This window comes from Podarcis melisellensis (assembly GCF_964234715.1).
Source record: "Podarcis melisellensis genome assembly, chromosome: 1".
NCBI lineage: Eukaryota > Metazoa > Chordata > Lepidosauria > Squamata > Lacertidae > Podarcis > Podarcis melisellensis.
The window spans coordinates 124,606,353-124,631,950 of record NC_138528.1 but is presented as its reverse complement, the minus strand read 5'-3'; the positions used below and the strand labels follow the sequence as shown (position 1 = coordinate 124,631,950).

Below are 25,598 nucleotides of genomic sequence, written 5' to 3'. Positions count from 1 at the left end.
GTCTGTGTTTCTCTCCCTGTTGAACAACCTCTTCTTCCTCTTTAAGCTGCAATAGACAAAGATGAGGTGAGCTCACCTGTAGGACGACATGTTGCATATACGAGAAGTAATGACAGTTGGAAATATAGTCATGTATAAATTTAATCAAACAAGCTTTAACTCCTTTCTGGAACCACAATTTTTTTAAACTAGTGTCAAGCAGCCAATAACTCATTTATAAGAGCAATATATATATATATGCAAAGGACAGGGTAGAGGGAATAAGAGCTTGTGACGGGATAGTTTAAGACTGCAGTCCTGTGCATAGCAGTGGTTGTAGATACCCTTAATAATAATATAAATATTTATATGCGCCCCATCTGACTGGGTTTCCCCAGCCACTCTGGGCAGCTTCAAACAAACTGAAACACATTAAGACATCAAATATTAAAAAACTTCTATACACAGGGCTGCCTTGTTGATTGTTTTTCTGAAGGGTAACTAGACCAACACTACTTTGCAGTATACTGGCACTCAAGCACGGACTGGTAGAGTTAGAACCTTACAGCACAATCCCGTATATGTCTGCTCAGAAATAAGTCGCAATGGGTCTTACTTCAAGGTGAGCAGGTATCGCTTTAGTTCAAACCATCTCTGTCTCTCCGGTTTCAGAAAAGCAAGAAAATGGTTAGATTTCACAGACAAGTTCACATGGGTGCAGGCAAACAATACAGTAACTTGAGAATCTCCTTAGTAATGAACCGTTGGACGAACACACACACAGAAAAAGGATCCAAAGGTTTTGCTAGGTTCGTCGATTATGGGGTATTCCCGACACAGAGGACTAATGTATGTTAAATATCCTTGAAAGCAGGCAGCTGATCTTCTTCCACTGAAAGAGGTAGAAGCCTTTTTGCTGGTAAGTTATCTAGCACATTTCGTTTACTCGTGCTCTCTCCCAATTGTACATCCTGAGCAAAATGTCCCAAATTCCATGTGCTTGGCTATTAAGATATGATGCGACTTACCCAGTTCACACTGTGTATGTTAAAAAACACTGCATGTTCCAGCACACCTGTCAGGTTGGGGTCAGTGTCACGCCTCAGATCTGCTCAATCCGTACCAAGGATCCTCTTTGTGAAAACTTGCACCATCTACTTGGCTGCTTCACATTCAGCCAGTCTGGAGAAATCTTTAAGCATAGGTTTGCCCGGTGTCACAAAGCCTCTGATCCATGAAAGGCAGCAGCCTATTACCAGGTTCCTCGAAAGCAAGGAAGTAATCCATCTGATTTCATTCAATTAGTTTTCAATGCCGGCTTCCACCTCACACAATTCCGTACGTGTACAGCATTTTCCGAGCCATTCTAATATTTCCGCTGCTCTGGTAGATGAGCGATAAATTGAAGGCAATATCCCTTCGCAAGTCAGTCTGGTCTGCTTCTATTCCCTAGTTGAGGGAAGAAAAACAACTTGCCTGAACAAGTGCAACAAAAGGGGTACTTGTCACATATTGCGTACATGACAATCCAGCAGTTTTGTTTGTTTTTTTTAATAATTTTTATTGAATGATTTTGTTACAAAAACCAATACAGCCATACTACCACTAAATATAATTAAGAAATGAAAATTACATACATCAATATTTAGTTTATTTGTTATTTACCGTCTTATTTCCTCCCAAACATTGCATACAACACACATATGTGCAGACACCCACACAGAAAATGATAATAATGAAAGTAAATATTTTTTCTCTTTTTATCTTCCAAAATCTTTTCTTCAACTTTGACTTCCTGTCAAGTCCCTTTGCATATATTTTATCTTACATTTGAGTGTACACAAAACAATAAACCTTTCTATATAATTTTTCCAATACATTCTGAAAACATAATAAATCCTAAATTGTCGTCCACCTCCTTTTAGTTCCTTTATCACTCGAATGCTAGCACAGAGTCAAAACTATTATTGTATTTTTGAACATATCTTCTATAACCATCCCATTTTCCCGCAAATTTTTGCTTTGAGTTTCCTCTGAGTTTGCTAGTCAATTGAGCCGTCTCCACCAATTCCTGTAATTTGATTTGCCAATCTGTTATTTTGGGAGCCTCATGATCTTTCCATCCCTTGACCACAAGTATACAAGCTGCTGCGGTTGCATACAAGAATACCTCTCTTAGATTTTTTGAAAATCCAGCAGTTTTATCGCAGACATTCCAGCCTGCCAAAGCTCGCATTCTGAAAGGTCTCCAATCCTCTTTCAGAAGGCAAGTGGTGGTAGGCAGCTCTCTCTTAACACAGATTTTGAATCTGCTACACTTCTCGAGAAATTATAAAGTTTATTATATACACAAGCAAACCCCTGGGGTGACTCTGAAACTGTGTGTCAAGATGGTCAAACTTATTATTTTTTTAAGCCCAGCAACATAGCTGAGTCTTTGTGTGGCGGATGAAGTACGTTCTGAAGCAGCAAGCTCCTCCTTAGTGCACAACCTGCTAGGGAAATGGAAGGACAGGATTTTTCATAGGAAATGCCAACTGTTCCTTTCCTTCCAGCAGCAGCAACATTAAGGCCACTTCAGATGGGACTAGTGGTCTACTCATCTCAAAGCAGCGCAACATGCAAACTGAAGCCCGGGCAGCTTCCATGAGATGCAAAAGTCAACTTTTCAATGCATACAAGAATAGATTTCCTGTCGGTGGAGGGCGGTATTGTCTTAATTCCTCATACGTTTATGCAAGACTTAATGATCAGAATTATGTGCTGTTTTAGGAGGCAGGTTTGCCATTTTTATAGCCGGGGGGGGGGGGGAGATGGAATTTGCCAGCAATTGCTTGGTATGGTCATGATTTTCAAATACAATCAGGCAACTAGGCCTGACGTGGTCATGAAATGCATCAAGGGGCACAATTTATCGATAACCCATTTCGAATGGAGTCCCTTGGGCACAAATCTCAACCTTGCTGTCTCTTGGGGTTGGCGGTGTTAGCATTTTTAGCTGCCTGGAGAGTGTAAGCACGCTTCCTAGAAAAGCTCTATTGTTGGTGTTTTGCATTATTTGTCCTGCTTTTTCAGCAAGAAACCTTCCAGCTACCCACCCAAAATTATGTTTTGTGCTTCTAATTTATTTATTTATTTTGCAAATCTTTAACATCTCTTATTAAAAGCGGTACCACTTTGGATTACCTCCCTTGGCCTTCCACAATGTCAGGAAATGGAGCATAGCATGCTAAAACCATTAATGGAGAACCCTGCACTTTGCAAGCCTGGCTCAAGTGTCTGTGTTTCAATTGTAATGGGCTAAGATTTCCATACATTACCTCTAGGACCAGAGGGGGAAGCTCCAGTGCCTTCTGGTAATAGTGAATTGCCAAATGTACCAATCCCAACTGATGAAGGCCACGGCCTAAGTTGTAAAAAGATTCTTGGCAGGAACCACGGAGGCTCAGATATTGCTGGAGGAACGAGAAGCCCTGTGTACAAGGTGGGAGAGGGAGAAAGGTCTTGTGTGAAAACCAGAAATTCTAAGGAACAAGGACAGTAAGTCAAATGTAGAGCTGCCTTGGCCCCCAGTAAGATTTCTTGCCCCAACTTTGAATACAGTCATACCTTGGAAGTCGAACAGAATCCATTCCAGAAGTCTTTGAATTCCAAAATGTTTGGAAACCAAAGCATGGCTTCTGGTTGGCTGCAGGAAGCTCCTGAAGCCAATCGGAAGCCACGTCAGATGTTCAGCTTCCAAAAATAGTTCACAAAACCAGAACAGTCACTTCTGGGTTTGCAGTGTTCGGGAGCCAAAACATTCAGGAACTAAGCTGTTCCAAAACCAAGGTACGACTGTACTTGGAATGAGAATGGAATTTTAAAACCAGCCATTCCCATGTTGTTTAAAAATGTTGTCCAAGATTAAAATAATCTGAAAGAGTCAAGAGCAGGTTGCAATGGAAGTCAAAAGGATTCCCGGGGCCATACTCTCTGGATGAGCAGGCGGCTGTTTTTAAGTCCACCATTCTCCCAACTCTCAAAACTAGGATTTGGTCAGATGCTAGCATACAGTACAAGGATGAGGAGTTGAAGAAAACAGATTGACTATGGCCCTAGGAAGAGAAAACACAAGCCCCTCACCCTGGATCCTGCCCAATGTTATCTGCTCTATCTGTAGTCCATCTTACATTGCATTCTGATCATTTTGTTTGCTTATTGGGTCTTTTGGAAAAAACCCCACAAAGTGGAAATTCCAATACGTATGTTTCTTCTCTCTGCATCCTGCCCCAAATCTTAATACACAACTATACTTGCAGTCCCAATTTGTTTGGGAAAACGAAGCAAAAAACCCTGGCAAAACGCTATTTCTTCCAATGTAGGAGAATAAAACTCATGAAAAAGTTCTTTAAAACCATAATGATAATTACCAGGCCAAATTCACTTGACAATGCTTGAGTTGTCAAGTCTCCAGTCTCCCTTCTTTTTTAACGTGCTCATTTTCTCTTTTTTTAACATGCCCATTTTTTAAAAAGTCTCCCTTCTTTTTTAACATGCCCATTTAAGAATCTCAGCCTATCCCTGTAACCAAGGAAGCCAAAAGTGCCTAACTATCTTGTTCCCCATGAGCACTGTGAATAGTGCTCATTCTGCTGGAAGAATTACATCCAGAATGGGATTGATCGCTGTGATTTCAGACTTAAATCCAGAAGGGTGGGCCGGCCACATCCAAATGTAAGAGACCAACGGAACAAAGAGAACTGGATTAAAGAAAACACAAGAAAAGGCAAAATACACACTCCTCTGCCAAGGTGACAGACAAGCAGTAGAACAGACTTGATATAATGTACAGTATTTTGTTCTGTCAGCTATTCCACTCAGAGAAGGCTAAAAATCCATCAGGTAAATAGTTTTCAAGCTGTATAAAGGTAGAATACAATCCAGTCAAGGCGTAGACGTTTTCATTCTCGTTAGCTGGAATGGGAGAGAGTTATGCTCACATTCATCAAATCGTCTCCCGTAAAAATCAGTGGGACTTAAAAAGTGTTTCCCTGGGACTGGATTGCATTCCATCTCTATATATGTTAACTTAGACTTTAGGCAGTAAGCTAGGAATCTTAAACAGCAGCAACATTTTGTTAGGTTTCTGTTGACATACTCAAAACGATGTACATATCAGTCCTAAGTATTCTGTACTCGGAAGTAAATCCCACTGAGTTCAATGAGATTCATTCCCAAGGAAGTGAAAATAGAACTGCAGCCTTAATCTTAGGGCATTTAGGAGTTATAAAATCAATATAAGGGAAGAAAATTCTGCTTTGGTTTTGACTGGGGAAAAGGCAGAATAAAATTATTATGTAGTTAAGAAAAACGAAGCCTACAATGGTTTGTTTTTTAGTACTTCCAGTACAATTTGTGCGTTGAGAGACCTATGGTTGCAAAGGTCTGTTTGCGAAATCCCAGCAGAAAATACATTCTGGGTGCTCATAGCTGTGGTAGAAAAATGGTACAGAGGTGAAACGAGACAAAATGTCCGAGGCTGTTTGCCCACGATGTTCTTAACCCATATATTCTCCACAGCAAACCCAAGTATTTAAACAGAGAGAATAGCCATACGTGTGTGTAAAACTGTAACAAAATTATCAATAATGACTTCAGAGTAAGCTGAACTCAGGGGAAACCATAATAAGACCCATTTCAACCCTTGCCACTCAACATGATGATAGATAGATAGATAGATAGATAGATAGATAGATAGATAGATAGAATTTATTATTTATACCCTGCCCATCTGGCTGGGTTTCCTCAGCCACTCTGGGCGGCTCCCAACAGAATATTAATAACACAATAAAACATCATAGCATGAGAACATGCTATTATGCAAGCATGTGCTACAAAAGAGGAAGAGTGGGATAAAAATCCAAAAAAACAAACTCACCTGTACTATAAGCGCATGCCTTTTTAACACATACTTCTGAGAGGCCATGTGGATGAAAGTCAGGCCTATACAAAGGCTATAGAGAGGCTCGTTGGGATTACTACGGAAAGCTTGTACGTACTGCCCTAGGAGGAAACAGTGGATGGCTTTGAAATACTGTTTATTAAAACCACGTGCTTAACAAAAAGGCTTTCGGATACTTCCATAAAGAACACAGCTCACTGAAGTTGCCTTTGCCTGAACCCCTCTTCCCCATCTTCCTTCGCCACCCCACTATTCAGCAGGAACCCCTGACCTTCCGGGGAACTTTTTCAGCAGAGCTCCTACTAGGGAGGAGGTGGAGGTGGCAAAGGGAACATAACAGCTCTGTAATCCAACCCATGGATTTCTTACATATGTGGATTACACTGTTTTTTTCAAGCATCAGATTCAGTGGAATCCCTACTTACGCAGGGGTTCTGTTCCCGGCCGCCCATTCTGCCTCCACACCTGCCCCCTTTTGGCGCCAAAAACAACACACGTTGTTGTCAGTGTGAGTGCATGTGCTGATCACACAGAAGTGGGGAGATGCCTGCATTCTGCTTACGGTTCAACTTGCACAGCTCGTGAGTTACGAAGAGTAACAGCAAACTCCTTTTCATTCCTGACCATAAGTTGCTGTGCTTTTTTACTTGCTAAAAACTCCCTATAGATTCTTCACAAATGTTCACACACATATAGGCTCTGTTTAACAATTATTTAGCTAAATGATGAAAGCAAACCAGCATCACCTTTCACCTCTACTCAGAGGGGCAGCTGTGCAACAAAAGCACGCAGCTTCATGCGGCACTTTAAAAGGCTAACGGATTAATTATGGCAAAAGCTATTTTGGTTTAGAGTCTTGTTTATCAGGTATCTGCCTAACAGGCAATCGGTTCTGACAATGCTCATCAGATCTGAGTGGATAAGAGCTTTGTGAGCACACCCACAGACATGCAGCCTTCTGCAGGGCTTCCAGTGTCCTAATCAAGGACATTATCTAAGCCCACTCTTTCTCAAACCTGGGTTCCCAGCTCTTGTTGGACTAGAACATGGGTAGGCAATGTTTAGAAGGCCCCATCGCCTTCTAAATCCGGTCCGCGGATGGTCCGAGAATCCGCCTTTTTTTACATGAATAGAATGTGTCCTTTTATTTAAAATGCATCTCTGGGTTATTTGTGGGGTCTGCCTGGTGTTCTTACATGAGTAGAATGTGTGCTTTTATTTAAAATACATCTCTGGGTTATTCGTGGGGCATAGGTATTTGTTCTTTTTTAAAAAAATCAAAATATAGTCCAGCCCCACACAAGGTCAGAGGGACAGTGGACCGGCCCCCTGCTGAAAAAGTCTGCTGACCCCTTGACTAGAACTTCGATCAACCCTGACCACTTCGTTCAACCCTGTTAGCTAGGGGTGGATGATGGGAGTTGTAGTCTAACCATGTCTGGGGAACCAAGTTTGAGAAACACTGCATTCTAAAGGATGGGTGGAGAAGTTCAACATCAAACACTTTCATCAGAGTTTGCATTTGTGATGTTTATCAAGCAATACTAATGTTCTCTTACCAAGAGCATGCTTAAAGCTACCAGACACGAAGGCATTGTGGCCATTCAAGACGCAGAGCGCATGATTGTCAGGGTTCTTCAGCATCAATCGAAGGCAGAAGCGATGGTGCCGCACATCTTGCGAGTGCATGGTGATTTGGTTGAAGATATTCCAAAGCTGAGGTTTGTTGACATGTTCCATAACCATTATCCTATGGAGGAAGCAAACACCAGTCAGACTGCACAGAGTGACCAAAGGAATCGTTCTTTAATCCCTAAATGCAAGAGTCTGGTTCAGATGCATGCCAGACAGGCAGTGCTATTTGTGCAGTCAACCTTCAGCCCAATGAAGCCCTTCGGAGCGACTCACCTGATGTAATTGTAAGCTTTTCGGAAATTCTTGTCTAGGATTGCAGCTGAGAGACCAAAGTATTCCAGTTCTTTACGCTTCTGCCTGTCGTCATAGAACGAATAGTATTCCAGCGAGGAGTCCACTAGGAGTTCTGCTTCCTTGTAGCGAGAAAGATCGCACAAAGCATAGATTGCCTTCAGAAGGAGGCTCCACCAGTCATCTTTCGTCAGCACACTTGTAAGCACCACAAATATTGCTGTAATAAAATTATAAGCAATATCTTAATCCATTCAGAACATCAAGAGCTCATCATTCAGTATGACAAATCTCAGGGCGGAAAACAAAAATAAAACCTAAGGCGATAAAAGCTACAAATAAAACTATCTGAAGGAGACAAGCCTACTGTTCGCAGAAATAATCTATAGACAATTGTTTCCATAACATGCTTGTCAATAAGAAGAAAACCTTCACAATGGCATCCAACCCAGTTGACAGAACTACCAGGTAGTTATCCATTCTTGCAATTGAAGAGCAGAAATATACCTCTGACAAACATGCACAATTTAAAAGATGTAGGCCTCTGCAAAACTCCAGAACAACACAGAATCAGAACATTACAGGACAGAAATAGCCTAGCCTCATATATCAGAGGTCAGATTCCCTACCTTCACAATACAAGGAGGAGGAGGCAAGAGGCAATTTTATCATGCCAAAAGTGCTTTCTAGGACAAAGCTCTTCTTTAAAAACGAAAACACATACAAACACACACTGCCGTTACCTTTTGCATCACAGTTCGTAGTTTCCTGATCATCGTTATCGGATATTTTATCCCTCGACACTTTAATAAGATAGAGGTGCCTTTCGCCAGACTTGGAACTAGATATTAAACACACCTGAGCTCGGTTCATGGCAACCTGGAAGACAGTCAAGGAGAGTCTAAAGATGTTGAGCACATTGGAAGCTAGTTGAATAGCCATGCTGCAGTCAATTTCATGGCTAGGTACAGACAACCGTTTTAACTTGTGAAAGTATTCCAAACTCAAGCTGAAAAGTCTGCTGGTGCCGAATAAGGTTTATGTAAAATAAATAAAACTGGTGTAATTGAATCAGATAGCTGTCAACAGTTGAACATTATCCACAGGTTCCTGTTGCATGAAACCAGAGAAACTGGGCCCAAACAAGGGGTAATGTCTATAAGGCGGTCACCAAACACAGCACACGTTCTTTTAAAAATAATAATAGCAATTTTCGAGTTGTCATCATGTCCATAAACACTTAATATCATGTACTTAGCAGGGTTTTTTTTAGACAAGATGTGAAAGAGGAGATTCAATAATTCGCTTACCTTTAACAGCATGGCTAACATGGTGAGCAACGAATCAACGTAGCCATATGTGTTGCCTTGAGAGTACAGGAGCGTTGAACGATGAAGCAGCAGTTTCAGTTCCTGAGCGCCACATGGAGAAAGTTAGATCGCACAAAGTCCTCTCTTCCATCTATTAGTACTTTACAAACATTAACAATAGACTACTGGCATTAGAAAGAGGTTTGTCCCCTTCCATCCCCCAATGACTTAGGGACCAGAAAGAGAAGTATCTTTTTACTTGCAACAGCTATTGCATTTATCCATATGGTAAAGAAAACAGCTGAATTACACAGCACAGCATCTTCCAAATAATTTAAACGCAGAAGAGCAATGTAAACAAGAAAGCTCATAATATTTGCTACTATTAAAAGGGTTTATTTACTGGGGGAAATTTATAATTTACTTAGGAGACCACTGTAAGCAGATGAAAACATTAGCAGGATTTTAATCTCACTTGTAATGTAACAAGTACTATGGACAATATGGATAGATATAAAATATAGACTATGAAATAATATGCAATTGAAAACGTTGACAAGAGGACCCATGGAGGGGTTGGGGGGAGGAGAGACTCGAGATTCAGAGAAATCTCTTTATATGGATATGTATTTGGTTTTGTTATAAATTTATAGCTGCAAAATCAAATAAAAACAGTTTTTAAAAAAGGATTTCTTTGCCACCTTTCATTTCAAAAAGAGACAGCAAGGTGGATTGTAAAAATGAAAGGAGAGGATTAGTATTTTGCCCTGTTCCTAATAAGGAGATGCAATGACTGTTGGCTGCAAACCACAAAAATCTGCCTGACTGTCTAGATCGGAATTCTCAAGTCACAATCTCAATGTCAATGCAGGAAGTAGGAACAGATGTCTACAATTGTTCCCTTTTGTATGCTTCTGGCTGCCTGGCTGAACAGATCTCATGCAGCGCTGAAGAGCTGGCCTGTCCACATGGAGATGCTGAACTGCTGGGTGCCTGGCGACTGCGCAGATGCAGAAGGCAGCTCAAGCCGATCTCCACGGCAACCACTTCCGTACGTTAAGCAGTTGACATGAACTGACTCAAGCAGCAGATCAGGTTCTTTCCTCTGAGCCCTTGGAAAACCACCCCAAATAAAAAGGGCCGCAGGCACTGTGGGAAGGAAGTGACCTAATCTCCCTAACAGAGTCCATGGATTTAAAACAGCCTCCTTGTGGCAGGGCTGCCTCTGAAGATGGTTCTGAAACTTCAGCTTGTGGACAATTCAGCAGCCAGGTTGCTCACTGGGACAAAGACAGTTTGAGCATATTACACCGATCCTGGTGAGACTGCACCGGCTGCCAATTAGTGTCCGGGCCCAATTCAAAGTGCTGGTTGGCCTATAAAGCCTTAAACGGCTCAGGGCTGCAGTATCTAAAGGACCACCTCTACCTATTTAAACTGTCCTGGATTCTGCATTCATAATCTGAAACCCCTTCTTTGTGTGCCTCCTTCCATGTGAGGTCTGGAGAGTGGCAGCACAAGAATGGGCCTTTTCTGCAGTGGCTCCCCATTTGGGGAATGCGCTCCCCAGGGAGATCCGCCTGGGGAATTCATTATATATTTTGTGGTGCCAGGTGAAAACATTCCTCTTCAAACCAGGCCTTTGGCCTTTTAAAACTTCTGTGGGAAGGGGTATTGTTTTGCTGATTTTCATGTTTTTTTAATCCTGTATTTTACTCTGTGAACAGCCCTTAGAACTTATGATGAAATAATAATAATAATAATTTATTATTTATACCCCGCCCATCTGGCTGAGTTTCCCCAGCCACTCTGGGCGGCTCCCAATCAGTGTTAAAAACAGTACAGCAATGAAAGGCGGGAAATAAATTTAATAAAGAACAACTCCTCCTCTAAGGCCCCCTGAAGGCACATTAAACTGAGAACGAGTTTGGTACAGTGGACAGAGTGTCAGACCTGGGAAAGCAGGGTTTGAACCCCCACTCAGCCAGGAAGCTCACTGGGCAACCATGGACCAGTCACTGCCTCTCAACCTAATCTACCTCACAGGGATTGTTGTGAGAATAAAATGGAGGTGTGGCAGGAGAACCATGTCAGTTTACATTTCTTAGTACAAAAAGCATTGATCTGATGTGCAGAGGATCCTTCCTATTCTACTTAATTCAAGAGCGTTGGAAGCTTCTCTGTGTGAAGGAAACAAGTAGAAGGTTCCTGATGTTTGGGTTATTCCTTCAGAGAAGCTGAGCACAGCTGGTTTAAACTGGTTCTCTTATCTCTTTCTGTCAAGGTCATGCTGACTATAAAAATAGCCCAGAAGGAGCCTGGGTTTGACACTTTCTATCTCTTTTCCTTCTGGTGTGGTGTTCTGTATACAGTGTTAAGGTTTAGACTTATTAAAAGTTATTGTAAGTTAAAGTTAAGTCTGCTGCAATTGGATTTCTTATGGACAGTGCCAATCCTGAATGTATTGGATTTGTGACCATTTGCCTTCAGCAGCAGTAAAGCTCTGCTGGATGGATTACAATTGCCTGTGCTCTTATTTTGGGGAATCCTGCAACGTGTTTAAGTTTTTACTCTGCTAACTATACATTGGAATCTACTCTGGATCAATATTGAGTAGAATTTCACTGACCAACCACTACTCCTTGTTGTGCTCCTTGGAGAAAAGGTTGAGATAGGAATGCAGCAATAATAATAATAATAATAATAATAATAATAATAATAATAATAATAATAATAATAATTTATTATTTATACCCCGCCCATCTGGCTGAGTTTCCCCAGCCACTCTGGGCGGCTTCCAATCAAGTGTTAAAAACAATACAGCATTAAATATTAAAAACTTCCCTAAACAGGGCTGCCTTCAGATGTATTTTAAAGATAGGATAGCTGCTTATTTCCTTCACATCTGAAGGGAGGGTGTTCCACAGGGAGGGTGCCACTACCGAGAAGGCCCTCTGTCTGGTTCCCTGTAACCTCACTTCTCGCAATGAGGGAACCGCCAGAAGGCCCTCAACACTGGACCTCAGTGTCCGGGCTGAACGACGGGGGTGGAGACGCTCCTTCAGGTATACAGGATAAATAAAGTAAGAGACAAGCAGGCAGGCGGGCAAAGGACAGACCAACGCTTACTTGCTGAGCGGCGTTGGCATCTTGTGCCAGCGTGTCTGGGTCATACATGGGCTCGAGTGCTTCCAGGGCTTTCTCAGGCCGGCCCAATTGCTGCTGAAGGGTAGAAAGAGAGATCCTGGCATCCAGGTGCAAAGGGGCGAGTTCGACAACTCTGCCATAGCTCTCCGCCGCACGATCGATGTAGCCCAAGGCTTTCAAGCACTCTGGAAAGAAAGGCAAAGAATTGCTGCCTCACTCAACCCAGCCAGATGGGTGAGGTACAGATAGTAAATTATTATTTACAGTGGTACCTCGGGTTACAGACGCTTCAGGTTACAGGCGCTTCATGTTACAGACTCTGCTAACCCAGAAAAAGTACCTCGGGTTAAGAACTTTGCTTCAGGGTGAGAACAGAAATCGTGCAGCAGCGGCGCGACGGCAGCAGGAGGCCCCATTAGCTAAAGTGGTGCTTCAGGTTAAAAACAGTTTCAGGTTAAGAACGGACCTCCAGAACGAATTATGTTCTTAACCCAAGGTACCACTGTATTTCCCTCCACTCCTGCATATTCTTATGTATCCATTTAATTCAATTTCTCCCTGTATTTACATTACACTGTTGAATTGATCTTAGTCCTGCTACCTTGTTTTCACTTGTTTACATTTATTTTCCAAATACTCCACAAAGATTTCCCACTCCTCTTTATATACTTGATCTTCTCACTCTCTCATTTTATTCGTTAGACCTGCTAGTTCTGCATACTCTATCATTTTAAGTTGCCAATCTTCCTTATTGGGGTCCTCACTCACCCACCATTTTGGGGCTAGCAAAATCCGAGCCGCTATCGTTACATACAATAATAATTTTTTCTGACATATGGGTACTTCTGACGTCTGCACCATTCCTAAAAGAAATGCCTCTGGTTTGGGGGGAAATGTTTTTTAAAAACATTTGTCATCTCAATATATATCCTTTCCCAATACTCTTTAACTATTTTGCATGCCCACCACATATGAAAAAACGTTCCTTTCGTTTCCTTACATTCCCAACATACATCCGATTCAGATTTGCACCTTAGCTTGTTTTTTTAGCTTTTATTAGTTTACTTTCTGGTTTTATGTTTTTATTCTGTTGTAAACAGCTATGATGCATTTTTAGGAGACCAGTGGCATATAAATATAAGGATTAATAAATACATAAAATCTACCGTATTTTTCGCTCTATAAGACACACCAGACCATAAGATGCACCTAGTTTTTGGAGGAGGAAAACAAGAAAAAAATATTCTGAATCCCAGAAGCCAGAACAGCAAGAGGGATCACTGAGCAGCGAAAGCAGCGATCCCTCTCACTGTTCTGGCTTCTGGGATAGCTGTGCAGCCTGCACTCTCTCCATAAGACGCACACACATTTCCCCTTGCTTTTTAGGAGGGAAAAAGTGAATCTTATAGAGCAAAAAATACGGTAATCATTATAAGGTATTAAAAGGAATGCTCCTAAATAAATTGCTTTTCTGCAAGAGACTCTTGAATCTATCCAGGACCGGGTCTTTCAGCCTCACTGTGAGTCTTGCCACCCCTGAAATCGGCACTCCTAGTATTAGGGTCCCAAAAAACCCAGCCACCTTATCTTCCACTACGAAATGCGACCCATCTAGCGTGTCAGAAGAGCTTTCTAGCAATTTTAGCAGCGTTGTTACCTGCATGACGGAGCCAAACAACCGCCAAATTGTATCTTTCTGAGCACACCAGGGAACTCAGAAGGGGGAGTGCAGAATTGTATTCTCCGACATCAAGGAAGGCTTCTGCAACATCGAGATACAAATCTCCCATATCCTCGGGGTTCTGCTCCACTAGTGTGGTCAATAGGAGCTGGCAGGGCAGAACAACAACAAAAAAATCAAGCACAAAAAAATGAAAACGAAAACATTAATCATAAACAGATACAAAAATTATAATAAAATGATCAATTAACTGGATTTCTAATTGAAAACATTAAATGCAGACTAAACATCCCAACCATGTATTGAAGCACCCCATTCTCCTAAAAACCAACTAATTTTTTTAAATGCCATGAAAGGACCCTAACTATTTAAGGGAGGACTGGGGAACTTTTAGTTCCTCCAGATGCTACAGGACTACAACTCCCATCATCCCTAACCATTCCCATGAAAGCAGGGGCTAATGGGAACTGGAGTCCGACAACATCGGAAGAGACAAAGGTTCCACAGCCCTGATTTAGGGCTGGCATAGGCAAACTTGGCCCTCCAGATGTTTTGGGACTACAACGCCCATCATCCCTGACCACTGGTCCTGTTAGCTAGGGGTGATGGGAGTTGTAGTCCCAAAAGATCTGGAGGGCCCAGTTTGCCTACGCCTGCTTTAGGGTATGGCAAGATGCACGCTTTTCTCCAGAGATTTTCCATACGCAAGATGGTGGATTCCTGTAGGATCCGACCCATCAGATGGACAAAAATGCCCATGTGGCGAAAACTATGCAGTGGAATTTTTTTGAAATACATCCTTCAAACTTTTCCAAAGAACCCTTGTAGAGGAAACCATGATACTGGAAGAGGGGGATTTGAGTCAGGGGACCTATGCTCCCCCAAAATGTTGATGGGCACAAGCTCCCTTCACCCCCAGACATCATGGTCAAAGGTCAAGAGGGCCGGAGGGCGGCAACATGAGAACGGGGCCTTCTCTGCAGTGGCTCCCCACCTGTGGAATGCTCTCCCCAGGGAAGTTTGCCTGGCACTTGCATTATACACCTTTAGGCGCCAGGCAAAAAGTTCCTTTTTAACCAGGCCTTTGGTTGACCTAATTTACATCCTATGCCCTTTTAAAATGTGCGGAGCGGCTATTGGGTTGTTGTTTTTATTTTTATTATGTATTTCATGGTTTTATATTTTGATTTTATTCTGTGAATCATCCTGAGAGTCCCAAGTATAGGGCGGCATATAAATCAATAATAATAATAATAATAATAATAATAATAATAATAATAGGAGCTGGATTCCAACAACAGCAAGAGGGTCAGAGGTTGAATGATAGGCTTTGACCACATTTCTATGGCTTAGACTTGTATAGCTGGACTAGGAATGAGCCATAGCGCATATGGTGCAAATATTCCCAATGTCAACTGAATCGCTTACATTCTAGAACACTCATGCTAATATCCCTTGACATAACAAAGCTATAAAGGCTATGCATTATTATAGCTCATGGACAGAACCTCACCCCCCCCAGGCCCTAAAAAAAAAATCCCTTAAAAACCATTTTTTAAAAATCCAGTTCATGAGCTCAAATGGACTTTAGACCTCTCCTCTTTTTAAAAGAAGTTACAGCCTCAGAATGCCCCATGACAAAGGAAGATTGAAAAACAATTTGTGATTTGGCAAGAGGATAACCTTTACAGAGAAACATTAAAACGAGAAACTGTCCACACAGCTAGTACAATTTGCCCAAGCTGCTCCTTGGATCCCAGATCATATTTTTATAGAAGCAAAAAACAAAAACAAAAAAAACCCACCCGTCTTTACTTCATTGGAATCTCACTGACTCCCAAGAAAACCTCTCTGTTTTTTTCATTCACTTTTGGACTTACATTGAGAGGCTCCAAGATATTCAGGTGCACCAAGCATACCATAAGTTTCACCGTGATGTCTATGGGAACACCCTCAGGTATGGAGCAGGTAACCTTTTCTGCAACTAGAAGATAATAGCAGGTTATTTTTCTAACCAGCATGGTATCGTTTACAAGTGAGACCTAGGTTATATTTACAGGTTACTCCAATCTTTCACTTGGAGCTTTTACTACAACCAAGCAGTATACAGTGGTACCTCAGGTTACATACGCTTCAGGTTACATACGCTTCAGGTTACAGACTCCGCTAACCCAGAAATAGTGCTTCAGGTTAAGAACTTTGCTTCAGGATGAGAACAGAAATCGTGCTCTGGCGGCGCAGTGGCAGCGGGAGGCCCCATTAGCTAAAGTGGTGCTTCAGGTTAAGAACAGTTTCAGGTTAAGAACAGACCTCCGGAATGAATTAAGTACTTAACCCGAGGTACCACTGTATATGATTTGTTAAATAGCCAATTTAAAAATGATTTTGCTCTTAAGAGTACATGACAGAAGACAAAGTCCAGTTAAAACACTGATTTGGGATGGAGGAGAAGGGGAGAAACAGTTCAAATTAATAACATGATTATTAACTGGATTTTCTATCTATCCTGCCATCCCATGGCAGCTGAAAGTCAGTATCTCAATCGCTTAAGGCAAGGTTTTGTATCTGAAGGCAGCGCAGGAGCAGATCTCACATTTAGCTGGTAAATTGTGACGCCTGTTTTGCAGCAACTGAGTTAGTTAAAGGAAAATATCCGAAACTGAAGGACACTGAAATCCAGAAGGGTAGCTAAGTCACTGAAGGCACTTGAAATAAAATTTCCAAATGAAAACAATAAACAAACCAATAGTTCTTTCCTGCAAATGCTATAAGGGTCTGATCTACTGCTCTATAAACAGGATATCTCGATAATATAATTTGGCTTGCAATTCAATTTCCTACTCAAATAATAACAATGCTTCATCTAGCAGATTGAAAGAGTGGCCAGAGGCATCATTGGCTCCAGTACAGATGTGCTGCCAAGTCATTCGTTTTCCAAGGCATTTAAAAATAAAGGCAAAATGTGAACCGACACAATGCCATTGTGAATCTAATGACATTATCTTCCAAGTCACACCAGAAAACCAGAATACTTGGGGAGATTATGTACCATTGGTGCAGCTCACTGCGGAAAGAACCGATAACCTTAGTACTGTACCTTGATTCTCTGAAGAATCGTTTGGTCCCTCTGTCTTCTCCAGTACAATTCCTGAAAAATCTGTAATGACCTAAAAAAATTAGAAAGCAATCACTGACATTTGAAAATAAAACCAGCTTTCCTGGGGAACTGGGAGGCATGGGGGGGACACTTTTTAAAATAAGGCCATCAGAAATTTACCTGGACAAGGGTAAGTGAGCTTGGGGAAGGGGCATAGCTGTCAACCGTCCCTTATTTGGCAAGAAAGTCCCTTATCCCAGCACCGTGTCCCGCTGCTGTCCCTTATTGATGATGTCAAATTTCCCGGGTTTCAAAGGAAGCAGCTCCTCTCCCTCCCTGCCTGCCGGCCAGGGAGGAGGGAGGCTCCAACTGTGTTGCTTGGCTGCGTTGCTCACCCAATAAGGAGTCTAAGAACGACTGGGGGGTGGAGCTTGCATGCCTTGTGCTGATCAAATCGGCCGCGTTGCCTGGGGACTCGCCTTTGCTCAGCGCTTCCCAGCGGAGAGGTGACGGTGGTTTTCCTTGCTGCATCCCCTTTGCCGGGTTGCTGTGCTGTGGGAACTACCACTTGAGGCTTCGTTTGGCTGCTGGCTGGGCTTTCTGCCTTCGGCTCGGAGGGGCTCAGAAATTGAACATACATGTGCTCTGAAAATCCCTTCTTTTGGCTGCCGATCCCTTATTTTCAAATTTGTAAGTTGACAGCTATGGGAAGGGGGGGGGGTTCCAGGGATAAACCAGACAGCCCTATCCTAGTTGCCACCCGCCCCTCCCCGCGCCTCCGATAAGCAGAAGTGATGCCACATTTGGGAGTGTGGCCCTGTGGCACTGCCCCACGATGCCTACCACAGCTGGAAGCGACTAACGGTACAGTCCTGTCATAGGACTACACCAACTCAGAATGTAAGTTTAGGAAACTAAATCCTTCGAAGACAGAGGTCCTCTGGCTGGGTCAGGATGGCATGGGGATGAGGGACCAACTCCCTTCTCTTGCAGGGGCCCAATTAGTGCCATTGCCTTCGTTACAGCAACAGCCAAGGCAACATTTTCCCACCTTCGCCGCATCAAGCAGTTGGTCCCTTACCTTTCCCACCCCGACCTGGCCACAGTGATCCATAGGACAGTCACCTCCAAGCTTGACTACTGTAATTCGCTCTTCCCTTGAAGCTGTCCCAGAAACTCCAGCGGGTGCAGAATGCTGCAGCGAGGCTCCTCACGGGGTCTCTGCCATGGGAGCATATTCACCCAGTGCTTTTCCTGCTCCACTGGCTCCCGGTGGAGGGTCAGATTTAAGGTGCTGGTTTTGACTTTTAAAGCCCTTCACAGCCTAGGACCCTCGTACCTACGGGACCGCCTCTCCTGGTATGCCCCACGGAGGACCTTAAAGGTAAAGGTAAAGGTACCCCTGCCCGTACGGGCCAGTCTTGACAGACTCTGGGGTTGTGCGCCCATCTCACTCAAGAGGCCAGGGGCCAGCGCTGTCCGGAGACACTTCCGGGTCACGTGGCCAGCGTGACATCGCTGCTCTGGCGAGCCAGAGCCGCACACGGAAACGCCGTTTACCTTCCCGCTGGTAAGCGGTCCCTATTTATCTACTTGCACCCGGAGGTGCTTTCGAACTGCTAGGTTGGCAAGCGCTAGGACCAAGCAGCGGGAGCGCACCCCACCGCAGGGATTCGAACCGCCGACCTTTCGATCGGCAAGTCCTAGGCGCTGAGGCTTTAACCCACAGCGCCACCTGCGTCCCACGGAGGACCTTAAGGTCCATAAATAGCAACACCCTAGTGGTCCTGGGCCCTAAGGAAGTTAGATTGGCTTCAACCAGAGCCAGGGCCTTTTCAACACTGGCTCCAGCCTGGTGGAACGCTCTGCCTCATGAGACCAGGGCCCTGCAGGATCTGATTTCTTTCCGCAGGACCTGTAAGACAGAGTTGTTCCGCCTGGCCTTTGGCTTGGAGTCAATTTGATTCCCTGATTCCCTCCCCCTCTTTCTTTTTCCTTTCTCCTCCTGTGATGAGGCTGCATTTTAATTGTTTTAATGATTTATGTTGTATTTTAATCTTGTTTTTAAGTTGTATTCATTCAACTCATTTTTATTATTGGTTGTTAGCTGCCCTAAGCCCAGCCTTGGCTGGGGAGGCCGGGGTATAAATAATTAATTTATTATTAATTATTATTATTATTATAAAATGCATCACTGGGTTATTCATTTCCGCCCCCCCCCCAAAATATAGTCTGGCCCACCACATGGTCTGAGGGACGGTGGACCGGCCCACGGCTGGAAAAGGTTGCTGACTCCTGTCTTAGATGGTTCTTAGATCCCTGCTCAGGCTCAATGTAACTAAAGGACAGCAACCTTCCCTAAGCTCAGCCAAGAACGCTGTGCCAACGATGGAGCAAATAGAGATTTCGTCAAACTGTTATCGTTTTGACCATTCCATTTTCTTTGGAGCCTATCGCCTAGCTACACTGAACAGGCCTACACCTGCCTACCTTTCACAGAACAGAACTAGCTGTTTTCAGGTACTGTATGCAGCGAATGTCCGCCACAGAACTCTGAAAAGAATAAACTGTGATGATCTATGGTGGCCATTGTATGCATGAAGAGAGAATCAGCCCGGCATGGCCATTGTGACTTATCTTGAATTGTTTTGTATACAGGTGAAAAAGGATATAGGGAGACGTTTAAAGAACAGGAAAATTAGTCAGAGTCTTAATAAAGGAAGATTATATGTAATCACATATTATGATGAGGGCTGATCTGAAGAGCCAAATGATTTTGATTGGTTCAGGATGATGACACAGGGATGCAACTGTTAAGATTGGTGAACAGAAATCATGTGTGCGATCTGGAAGTGTATAAGAAACATTGCTTTGGGTATGGTTCTCTGCAGCCTGCCTCCTTATTTTTGAGGCTGCCCCAGAGTGCATTTGCATTTCAGTAAAGGCCTATCTTTTCACTTGGAGCCTGCCCCTTTTCCTTTGGGGTTTCTGGGAGGGATGTCTCCAGTCTAGCAACCCTTTAAAAAATTTCTCCCAACACCAACAAGGGCACAAAGTTAAGCGCTCCTCTTGACTATTGTACAACTCCTTCATCTGCCTAATTACGAAAGCTCAAGAATATTCTGGAAGTTTCGCAACCACTTTTTGTTCAGCCTGTTTTGAATGGTCAGGAGTTAAGGCAGTACAGGAGGTTACAATAGTAAATTGGTTTTATTTTGGAGACACTGCATTAATTGTTTAACGTATTGATTGCTATCTGGCATCTTGGATGGCGAGTGTCAGGTACATACACATCATATGCATAAAGCACTACAGTGGTGCCTCGCAAGACGAAAAGAATCCGTTTCGCGAGTCTCTTCGTCTTGCGGTTTTTTCATCTTGGGAAGCAAGCCCATTAGCGTCTTAGCGGATTAGCGGCGGATTAGCAGGCTTAGCGGATCAGCTAATAAGTGGCTTAGCGGCTTAGCGAATCAGCTGTTAAGCGGCTTAGCGGCTTGGGGAAAAGGGGAAAGGGAAAAAAAACCCGCAGGAACTCGCAAGACATTTTCGTCTTGCGAAGCAAGTCCATAGGAAATTCGTTTTGCGAAGCACCTCCAAAACGGAAAACCCTTTCGTCTAGCGGGTTTTCCGTCTTGCGAGGCATTCGTCTTGCGGGGCACCACTGTATTATACTGCTTCAACCATTATGGAGAATCCTGGGAACTGTAGTTTGTTATGGGTGCTGACCTCTCAGAACTACAATTCCCAGCATGCTTAACAAATTATAGTACTCCGGATTCTCCATGACTGTTGTATAATAGTGCTTGAAAGGTATGGTGCGGATGTGACCCAAGACCCTAATAAAGGGGGAGGGGTATGGTCTGAAGGAATGCAAGGCCACCAATTTTCTGGAGCCATGAAAGTATGAGTTTGGCCACCTGGGAGGCCCACCTAGCTGCCTTGGACTCCATGACAAAAGAAAGGTGGGGTATAAATGCAAGGACAGATATAAATTTTGCCCCTTCCAATATGCCTAACATAGCTAGCCCTTACAGGAAATTAATTTAACTTGCTTACGGCCAAGGCTTTGTCATACTGTTTGTTAGAGATATACAGCTCGGCAGCTATATTGACATCTTCCATGGATACGAGGTTCTGGTGTTTACCAAAGGCTTCTTCCATTATCTCAATAGCAGCAGTGATGTCATTGGCCTCATAATAGCTCCTATGAGAAACGGCAGTAAGGTAATATAGTTAAATGCAGGTTGTAATTTGTTTTAAAAATTAAAAGAAAACATAAAGCCATTAGAGAATTTTCTAGGCAAGCCGTAAAGCAAAATGCCCCCCAGTCCAAAACACCTATCATGTGTTCGTGCAAAGTATATGGAAGTAATGTTAAAATGTGTCCATCTTTACCGTTTGTGTCCCTAAAGGTAGGTAAAGGGACCCCTGACCATTAGGTCTAGTCGTGGCCGACTCTGGGGTTGCAGCGCTCATCTCGCTTTACTGGCCGAGGGAGCCGGTGTATAGCTTCTGGGTCATGTGGCCAGCATGACTAAGCCGCTTCTGGCGAACCAGAGCAGCGCACGGAAACGCCGTTTACCTTCCCGCCGGAGTGGTACCTATTTATCTACTTAATGGTGCTTTTTATCTACTTTGAAGTGCTTTCGAACTGCTAGGTTGGCAGAAGGAGGGACTGAGCAACGGGAGCTCACCCCGTCGTGGGGATTCGAACTGCCGATCTTCTGATCAGCAAGTCCTAGGCTCTGTGGCTTAACCCACAGCACCACTCGTGTCCCTTATAGGGCGGTGTATAAATTGAATAAATAAAAATAAAATAAATGTGTTGACCATCTGCTCCTGGTCCGCAAACCACATTTTTATTCCTCTCCGATGTATGTATCTTGCCTACATGCAATTAGCCTTGAGACTATTTGATTAACTAACAAAGCTGTTAACCCCCTATTTTATCATCAGTACAACCCTGTGGGGTAGGCTCGGGCTGAAATGTACCAAGAGGTCCAGCATTGCCCACTGAGCTTCCTGGCAGGCTGAAAGTTTGAGCCCTTGACCCCCAGATGCTCTGGAACCCCAGTGCCACCCTGGCTCTCAGGAGTTTTATTGCAAGCAGTCTAGAGCGGTTCCTGATGAGCTGAGAAGTTGGCATTTCACTAATTTCTGCCAATTTCCATCTAATGGTTATGACTTCAGCAATATCCATCTCTTTTTGCGTGCGATTAGCCTTCTGTATAAAGCCGTCTCCCTTAAAGCTCATTTCTATAAAACTGTCCCCACACCAAAGGATCATGACATGGTTTTAGGACACATGGCCCAGTCAGCTAAGCCGGCCCAACTCTGGCCAGTGCCCGGCTGGGAGACAACCTGGGAATCTCATGTATTCCTTGGGTTCTATTGTGCAATAAATCTGACATGTAAATAATAAAGAGAACCATTCTGTTCTAACACCCTTACATCCTCTTGTCATTTATACATTATTAAGTGCCATTTTCTTCCTTCACCTCTTTCCTGCCTTCCTGGTGTGTCTCAATCCCAAAAACTGGGGTCACCCTTGTTTGCCTCAAGAAGCACACACATTCTTGGGACAGCAGCAGCAATGCAACATTTCGCCTCGGCACGCTGTCAAATGTTTGACTGAACGCTTACTTTGCCATATCCCTAGCCAGATGCATAAAGCGATCCCCATCGAAAGGAGTTAGAAGATTTAAAATGCGTCTGTAGCCATCCATCGCCAGTTTATGTTCTCCCAGCTGCTCATAGAGACTCGATCGCTCCCACAAGTAACGCACATTGGTAGGGTCATACTTCAGAGCTATAAAAATAAGAAGAGGCATTGTTATATTCAATAATGTTATAATAATTATGATAATACCAAAACTAACATAACAAAATAATTGTATTATTACTACTACTACTACAGTATTAAGAACTCTGCCAAGACAAACAGGCACAAAATCAGATTTTTACGACGACTTCCGGTGGAGCGCGTCTTCGGAGCGAGAAGGGATTCGGCTGAGAGCGCGAACCCGGTCCTACAAGGGAGGTAAAAGGGGGTGCAAAAGGGCGCAAGCACCCCAGATACACGTCCGGAGGGTGTCCGGAGATACAGGGGCCCAGCAGGGACTGGACGCTGCTCGCCCCACCGTCAGGTAACCTTTTAAAAAGGTGAAGAGAACGGCGGCGCTGAGCAGCAGGTACAGGGCAGCCATTTCCTCCCTCCCTGGTAGCGGACAGCCCAGATCTCGCAGAAGACTAGCGCTCTGCTTCCATACAAAAAGGAACCGGGGAGTGAGCTGTGTTTGAGGAGATACAACGATTTGGAATAGAGAAACCCGATGAGAAACAGACTTTTTACGGGGGTTCAACTCTTATCCGGAATCAGCGAATACGCAGGGAAGCCTCAGAGCCGGGAAAATAAGAGAGTCTCCACCAGTGAGTTTATGTTCCCCTGAAAAGACTAACTTTACAAAACTACCCGACCAACAAATTTGTCGGTCGTTAAAAACAGGGGACGGAGGGCAAAGTTATCAGCCAAACCGGCCAAAAGATTAAAGACCAAAGGGGAAGGTGGAGAGGTGGCGTTGTTCGTAGCAAGGGTGAGCGGAAGAGAAGGAGCCGTCGCCATTAGGAGAAACGGAACGCGGAAGAGATTAAACAACAAAGGCTACCTACTTCAACAACGCGGTTCAGCGCGATTCTCAACTATTGGCTGTGCCTCGCCTACCCGATGAGGTTTTGGTGCTGATCTAAACGGATTATTAATCTCCGAGGGCGACTCCAAGGACTATATAGCGTCCGGCAACAGTCTCCCATCCCCCAGTCTAAACGGGAAGAGAGATCTCTCCTGGAGTTGAGCAGCAACAGCGAGCGCCATCTAGTGGACAAAGTGTACTACTACAACCAGATCTCCTTTTTCTCTCCTTTTTTTTTCTTTGGTCTCCCCCCCCTGGACGCGTTACTTCTATTTTCATATGCTCTTGATTTCTTCGACTTTCTTTTCTTCCTTAGCTTGAACTGAAGGGGTTTTGAAGAGCGTCCTTTTATCTTATCTTCGTATACCCTCAAGGAGCTTATCAAGAGTATCTTGCCTACCATCCTCGCAGCTACCTTTGGTACTTTGGTAAGCCCATGACAAATATATGAAGACTCAACGTGAAAGGGACTAGTTGACTAAGTTTGACAATATAAAGATATACACTCATACTGACCGATGTGAACATTTATAAGGACTCTTAGGAGGAGCTGACAAGGACTGCCAAACACGTTGTTCCTGATTTACTAAGGGTTTAAGGGGAATTGGCCAACAAGTTTCTAAGTTAAGATTGTCTCCCGTACAAAGTACCCGGAACCCTCAACTAATTAAGATGTCTAACACGGGGAAAAGGCCTGAAGGGGGAACTCCAGGGGATAGAAAGGGATCTAAACAAGAAGGGGAGTTTAGGGCAGAGATTTTAAGAATGTTTGGCGAGATAAAACAAAGTGAGAAAAACGTTGAGCTTAAATTAGAACAATTAGAAAATAGAATGGAGAAAATGGATAAAAAAATGGATGAAACTGTTAACGAATTGAAGGGCCAATTAAAAGAGGTATTTAGAAGGACACAGGCAGTGGAAGAAGGTTTGAAAAAGACAAGATCAGAAATGAAAGATGTGAGACGTGAGGAGGATAAGATAAAAGCCGAGATACTGGAATTAAATAAAAGTCAAGAAGATATGAGAGACTTAATTGCTATGAATGAACTCAGACAAAGAGAAGCCAATCTTAGGATGAGAGCCGTTCCCGAAGTGCAAGGAGAAAACATAAAAGAGAAATTAACAACTGAGTTAGCTCTCTGGTTGGGAATCCCAATAGAAGAGATGGGAAAGGCAATACAATCTGCATTCAGATTGAAAGCAAAACCAACCAGAAATAAAAAATTTTTAGGAGACTGTTTAGTTACATTTAAGGATAAGGAAATGAGAAATATGATTCTCCAAAAAAACAGAGGGAAAAGGCTGAATATAGGGGGAAACTACATAGTAATCTTTAAAGACATTCCAGTTAGGCTTTTAAAACGCAGGGAACCATACAAGGAACTGGCCCAGACATTGAAAAGGAACAATATAGAGTTTAAGTGGGAGTTTCCTGAAGGAGTCTCCTTTACTTACAGGAGTAAGAGACAGAAATTGACAAACCAGTAAATTCCTAAGGAAATATAAAGAACTAAAAATTCAAAAAGAAGAAGATAAATGCGAGGAGGCTGAAGATGAGAAAGACCTAGAGGGTGAAACAGAGAGGACAGAGGGGGAGGAAGAAGAAGAGGAGGAGGAGACAGCGGGAAGGGCTTAAGGAGAGACAGTAGGCTCACGTAAAAATAAACAATCATGGTGTTAAAAGTTTGGAGCTGGAATGTTAACGGATTGAACGACAAAAGCAAAAGGAATAAAATTGAGCACATCCTAAAGAAAGAATGTTTAGATATCATTTGTCTACAGGAAACCCACATAGCAAGAAAGCACAAAAGAATCCTGATTAATA

General features: G+C 43.3%; 2 protein-coding genes across 3 annotated transcripts in view; one reads left to right on the top strand and one right to left on the bottom strand.

The window, feature by feature from the left end:
* CCDC150 (coiled-coil domain containing 150) overlaps window positions 1-152 on the top strand; it is a 47,145-nt gene extending 46,993 nt beyond the window's left edge. The window contains exon 28 of one of the 2 annotated variants that reach the window (XM_081910259.1): window positions 47-152. The gene's annotated coding sequence lies outside the window, so the exon portion shown is untranslated. Of the gene's footprint in view, window position 1 lies in introns of both variants that reach the window. The other variant, XM_081910260.1, reaches the window with a different exon arrangement.
* Window positions 124-25,598, bottom strand: part of GTF3C3 (general transcription factor IIIC subunit 3) — a 37,236-nt gene continuing 11,761 nt past the window's right edge. The window contains exons 6-18 of the mRNA XM_081919829.1: window positions 22,728-22,893; window positions 21,141-21,288; window positions 17,085-17,154; window positions 15,868-15,971; window positions 13,964-14,135; window positions 12,289-12,491; window positions 9,160-9,261; window positions 8,593-8,728; window positions 7,832-8,069; window positions 7,483-7,673; window positions 5,900-6,024; window positions 3,300-3,452; window positions 124-1,428 (exon numbers count right to left, since the gene is read on the bottom strand). Coding sequence (XP_081775955.1) covers window positions 1,306-1,428; window positions 3,300-3,452; window positions 5,900-6,024; window positions 7,483-7,673; window positions 7,832-8,069; window positions 8,593-8,728; window positions 9,160-9,261; window positions 12,289-12,491; window positions 13,964-14,135; window positions 15,868-15,971; window positions 17,085-17,154; window positions 21,141-21,288; window positions 22,728-22,893 — 1,931 coding nt within the window. The 3' untranslated portion in view covers window positions 124-1,305. The remainder of the gene's footprint in view (window positions 1,429-3,299; window positions 3,453-5,899; window positions 6,025-7,482; window positions 7,674-7,831; window positions 8,070-8,592; window positions 8,729-9,159; window positions 9,262-12,288; window positions 12,492-13,963; window positions 14,136-15,867; window positions 15,972-17,084; window positions 17,155-21,140; window positions 21,289-22,727; window positions 22,894-25,598) is intronic.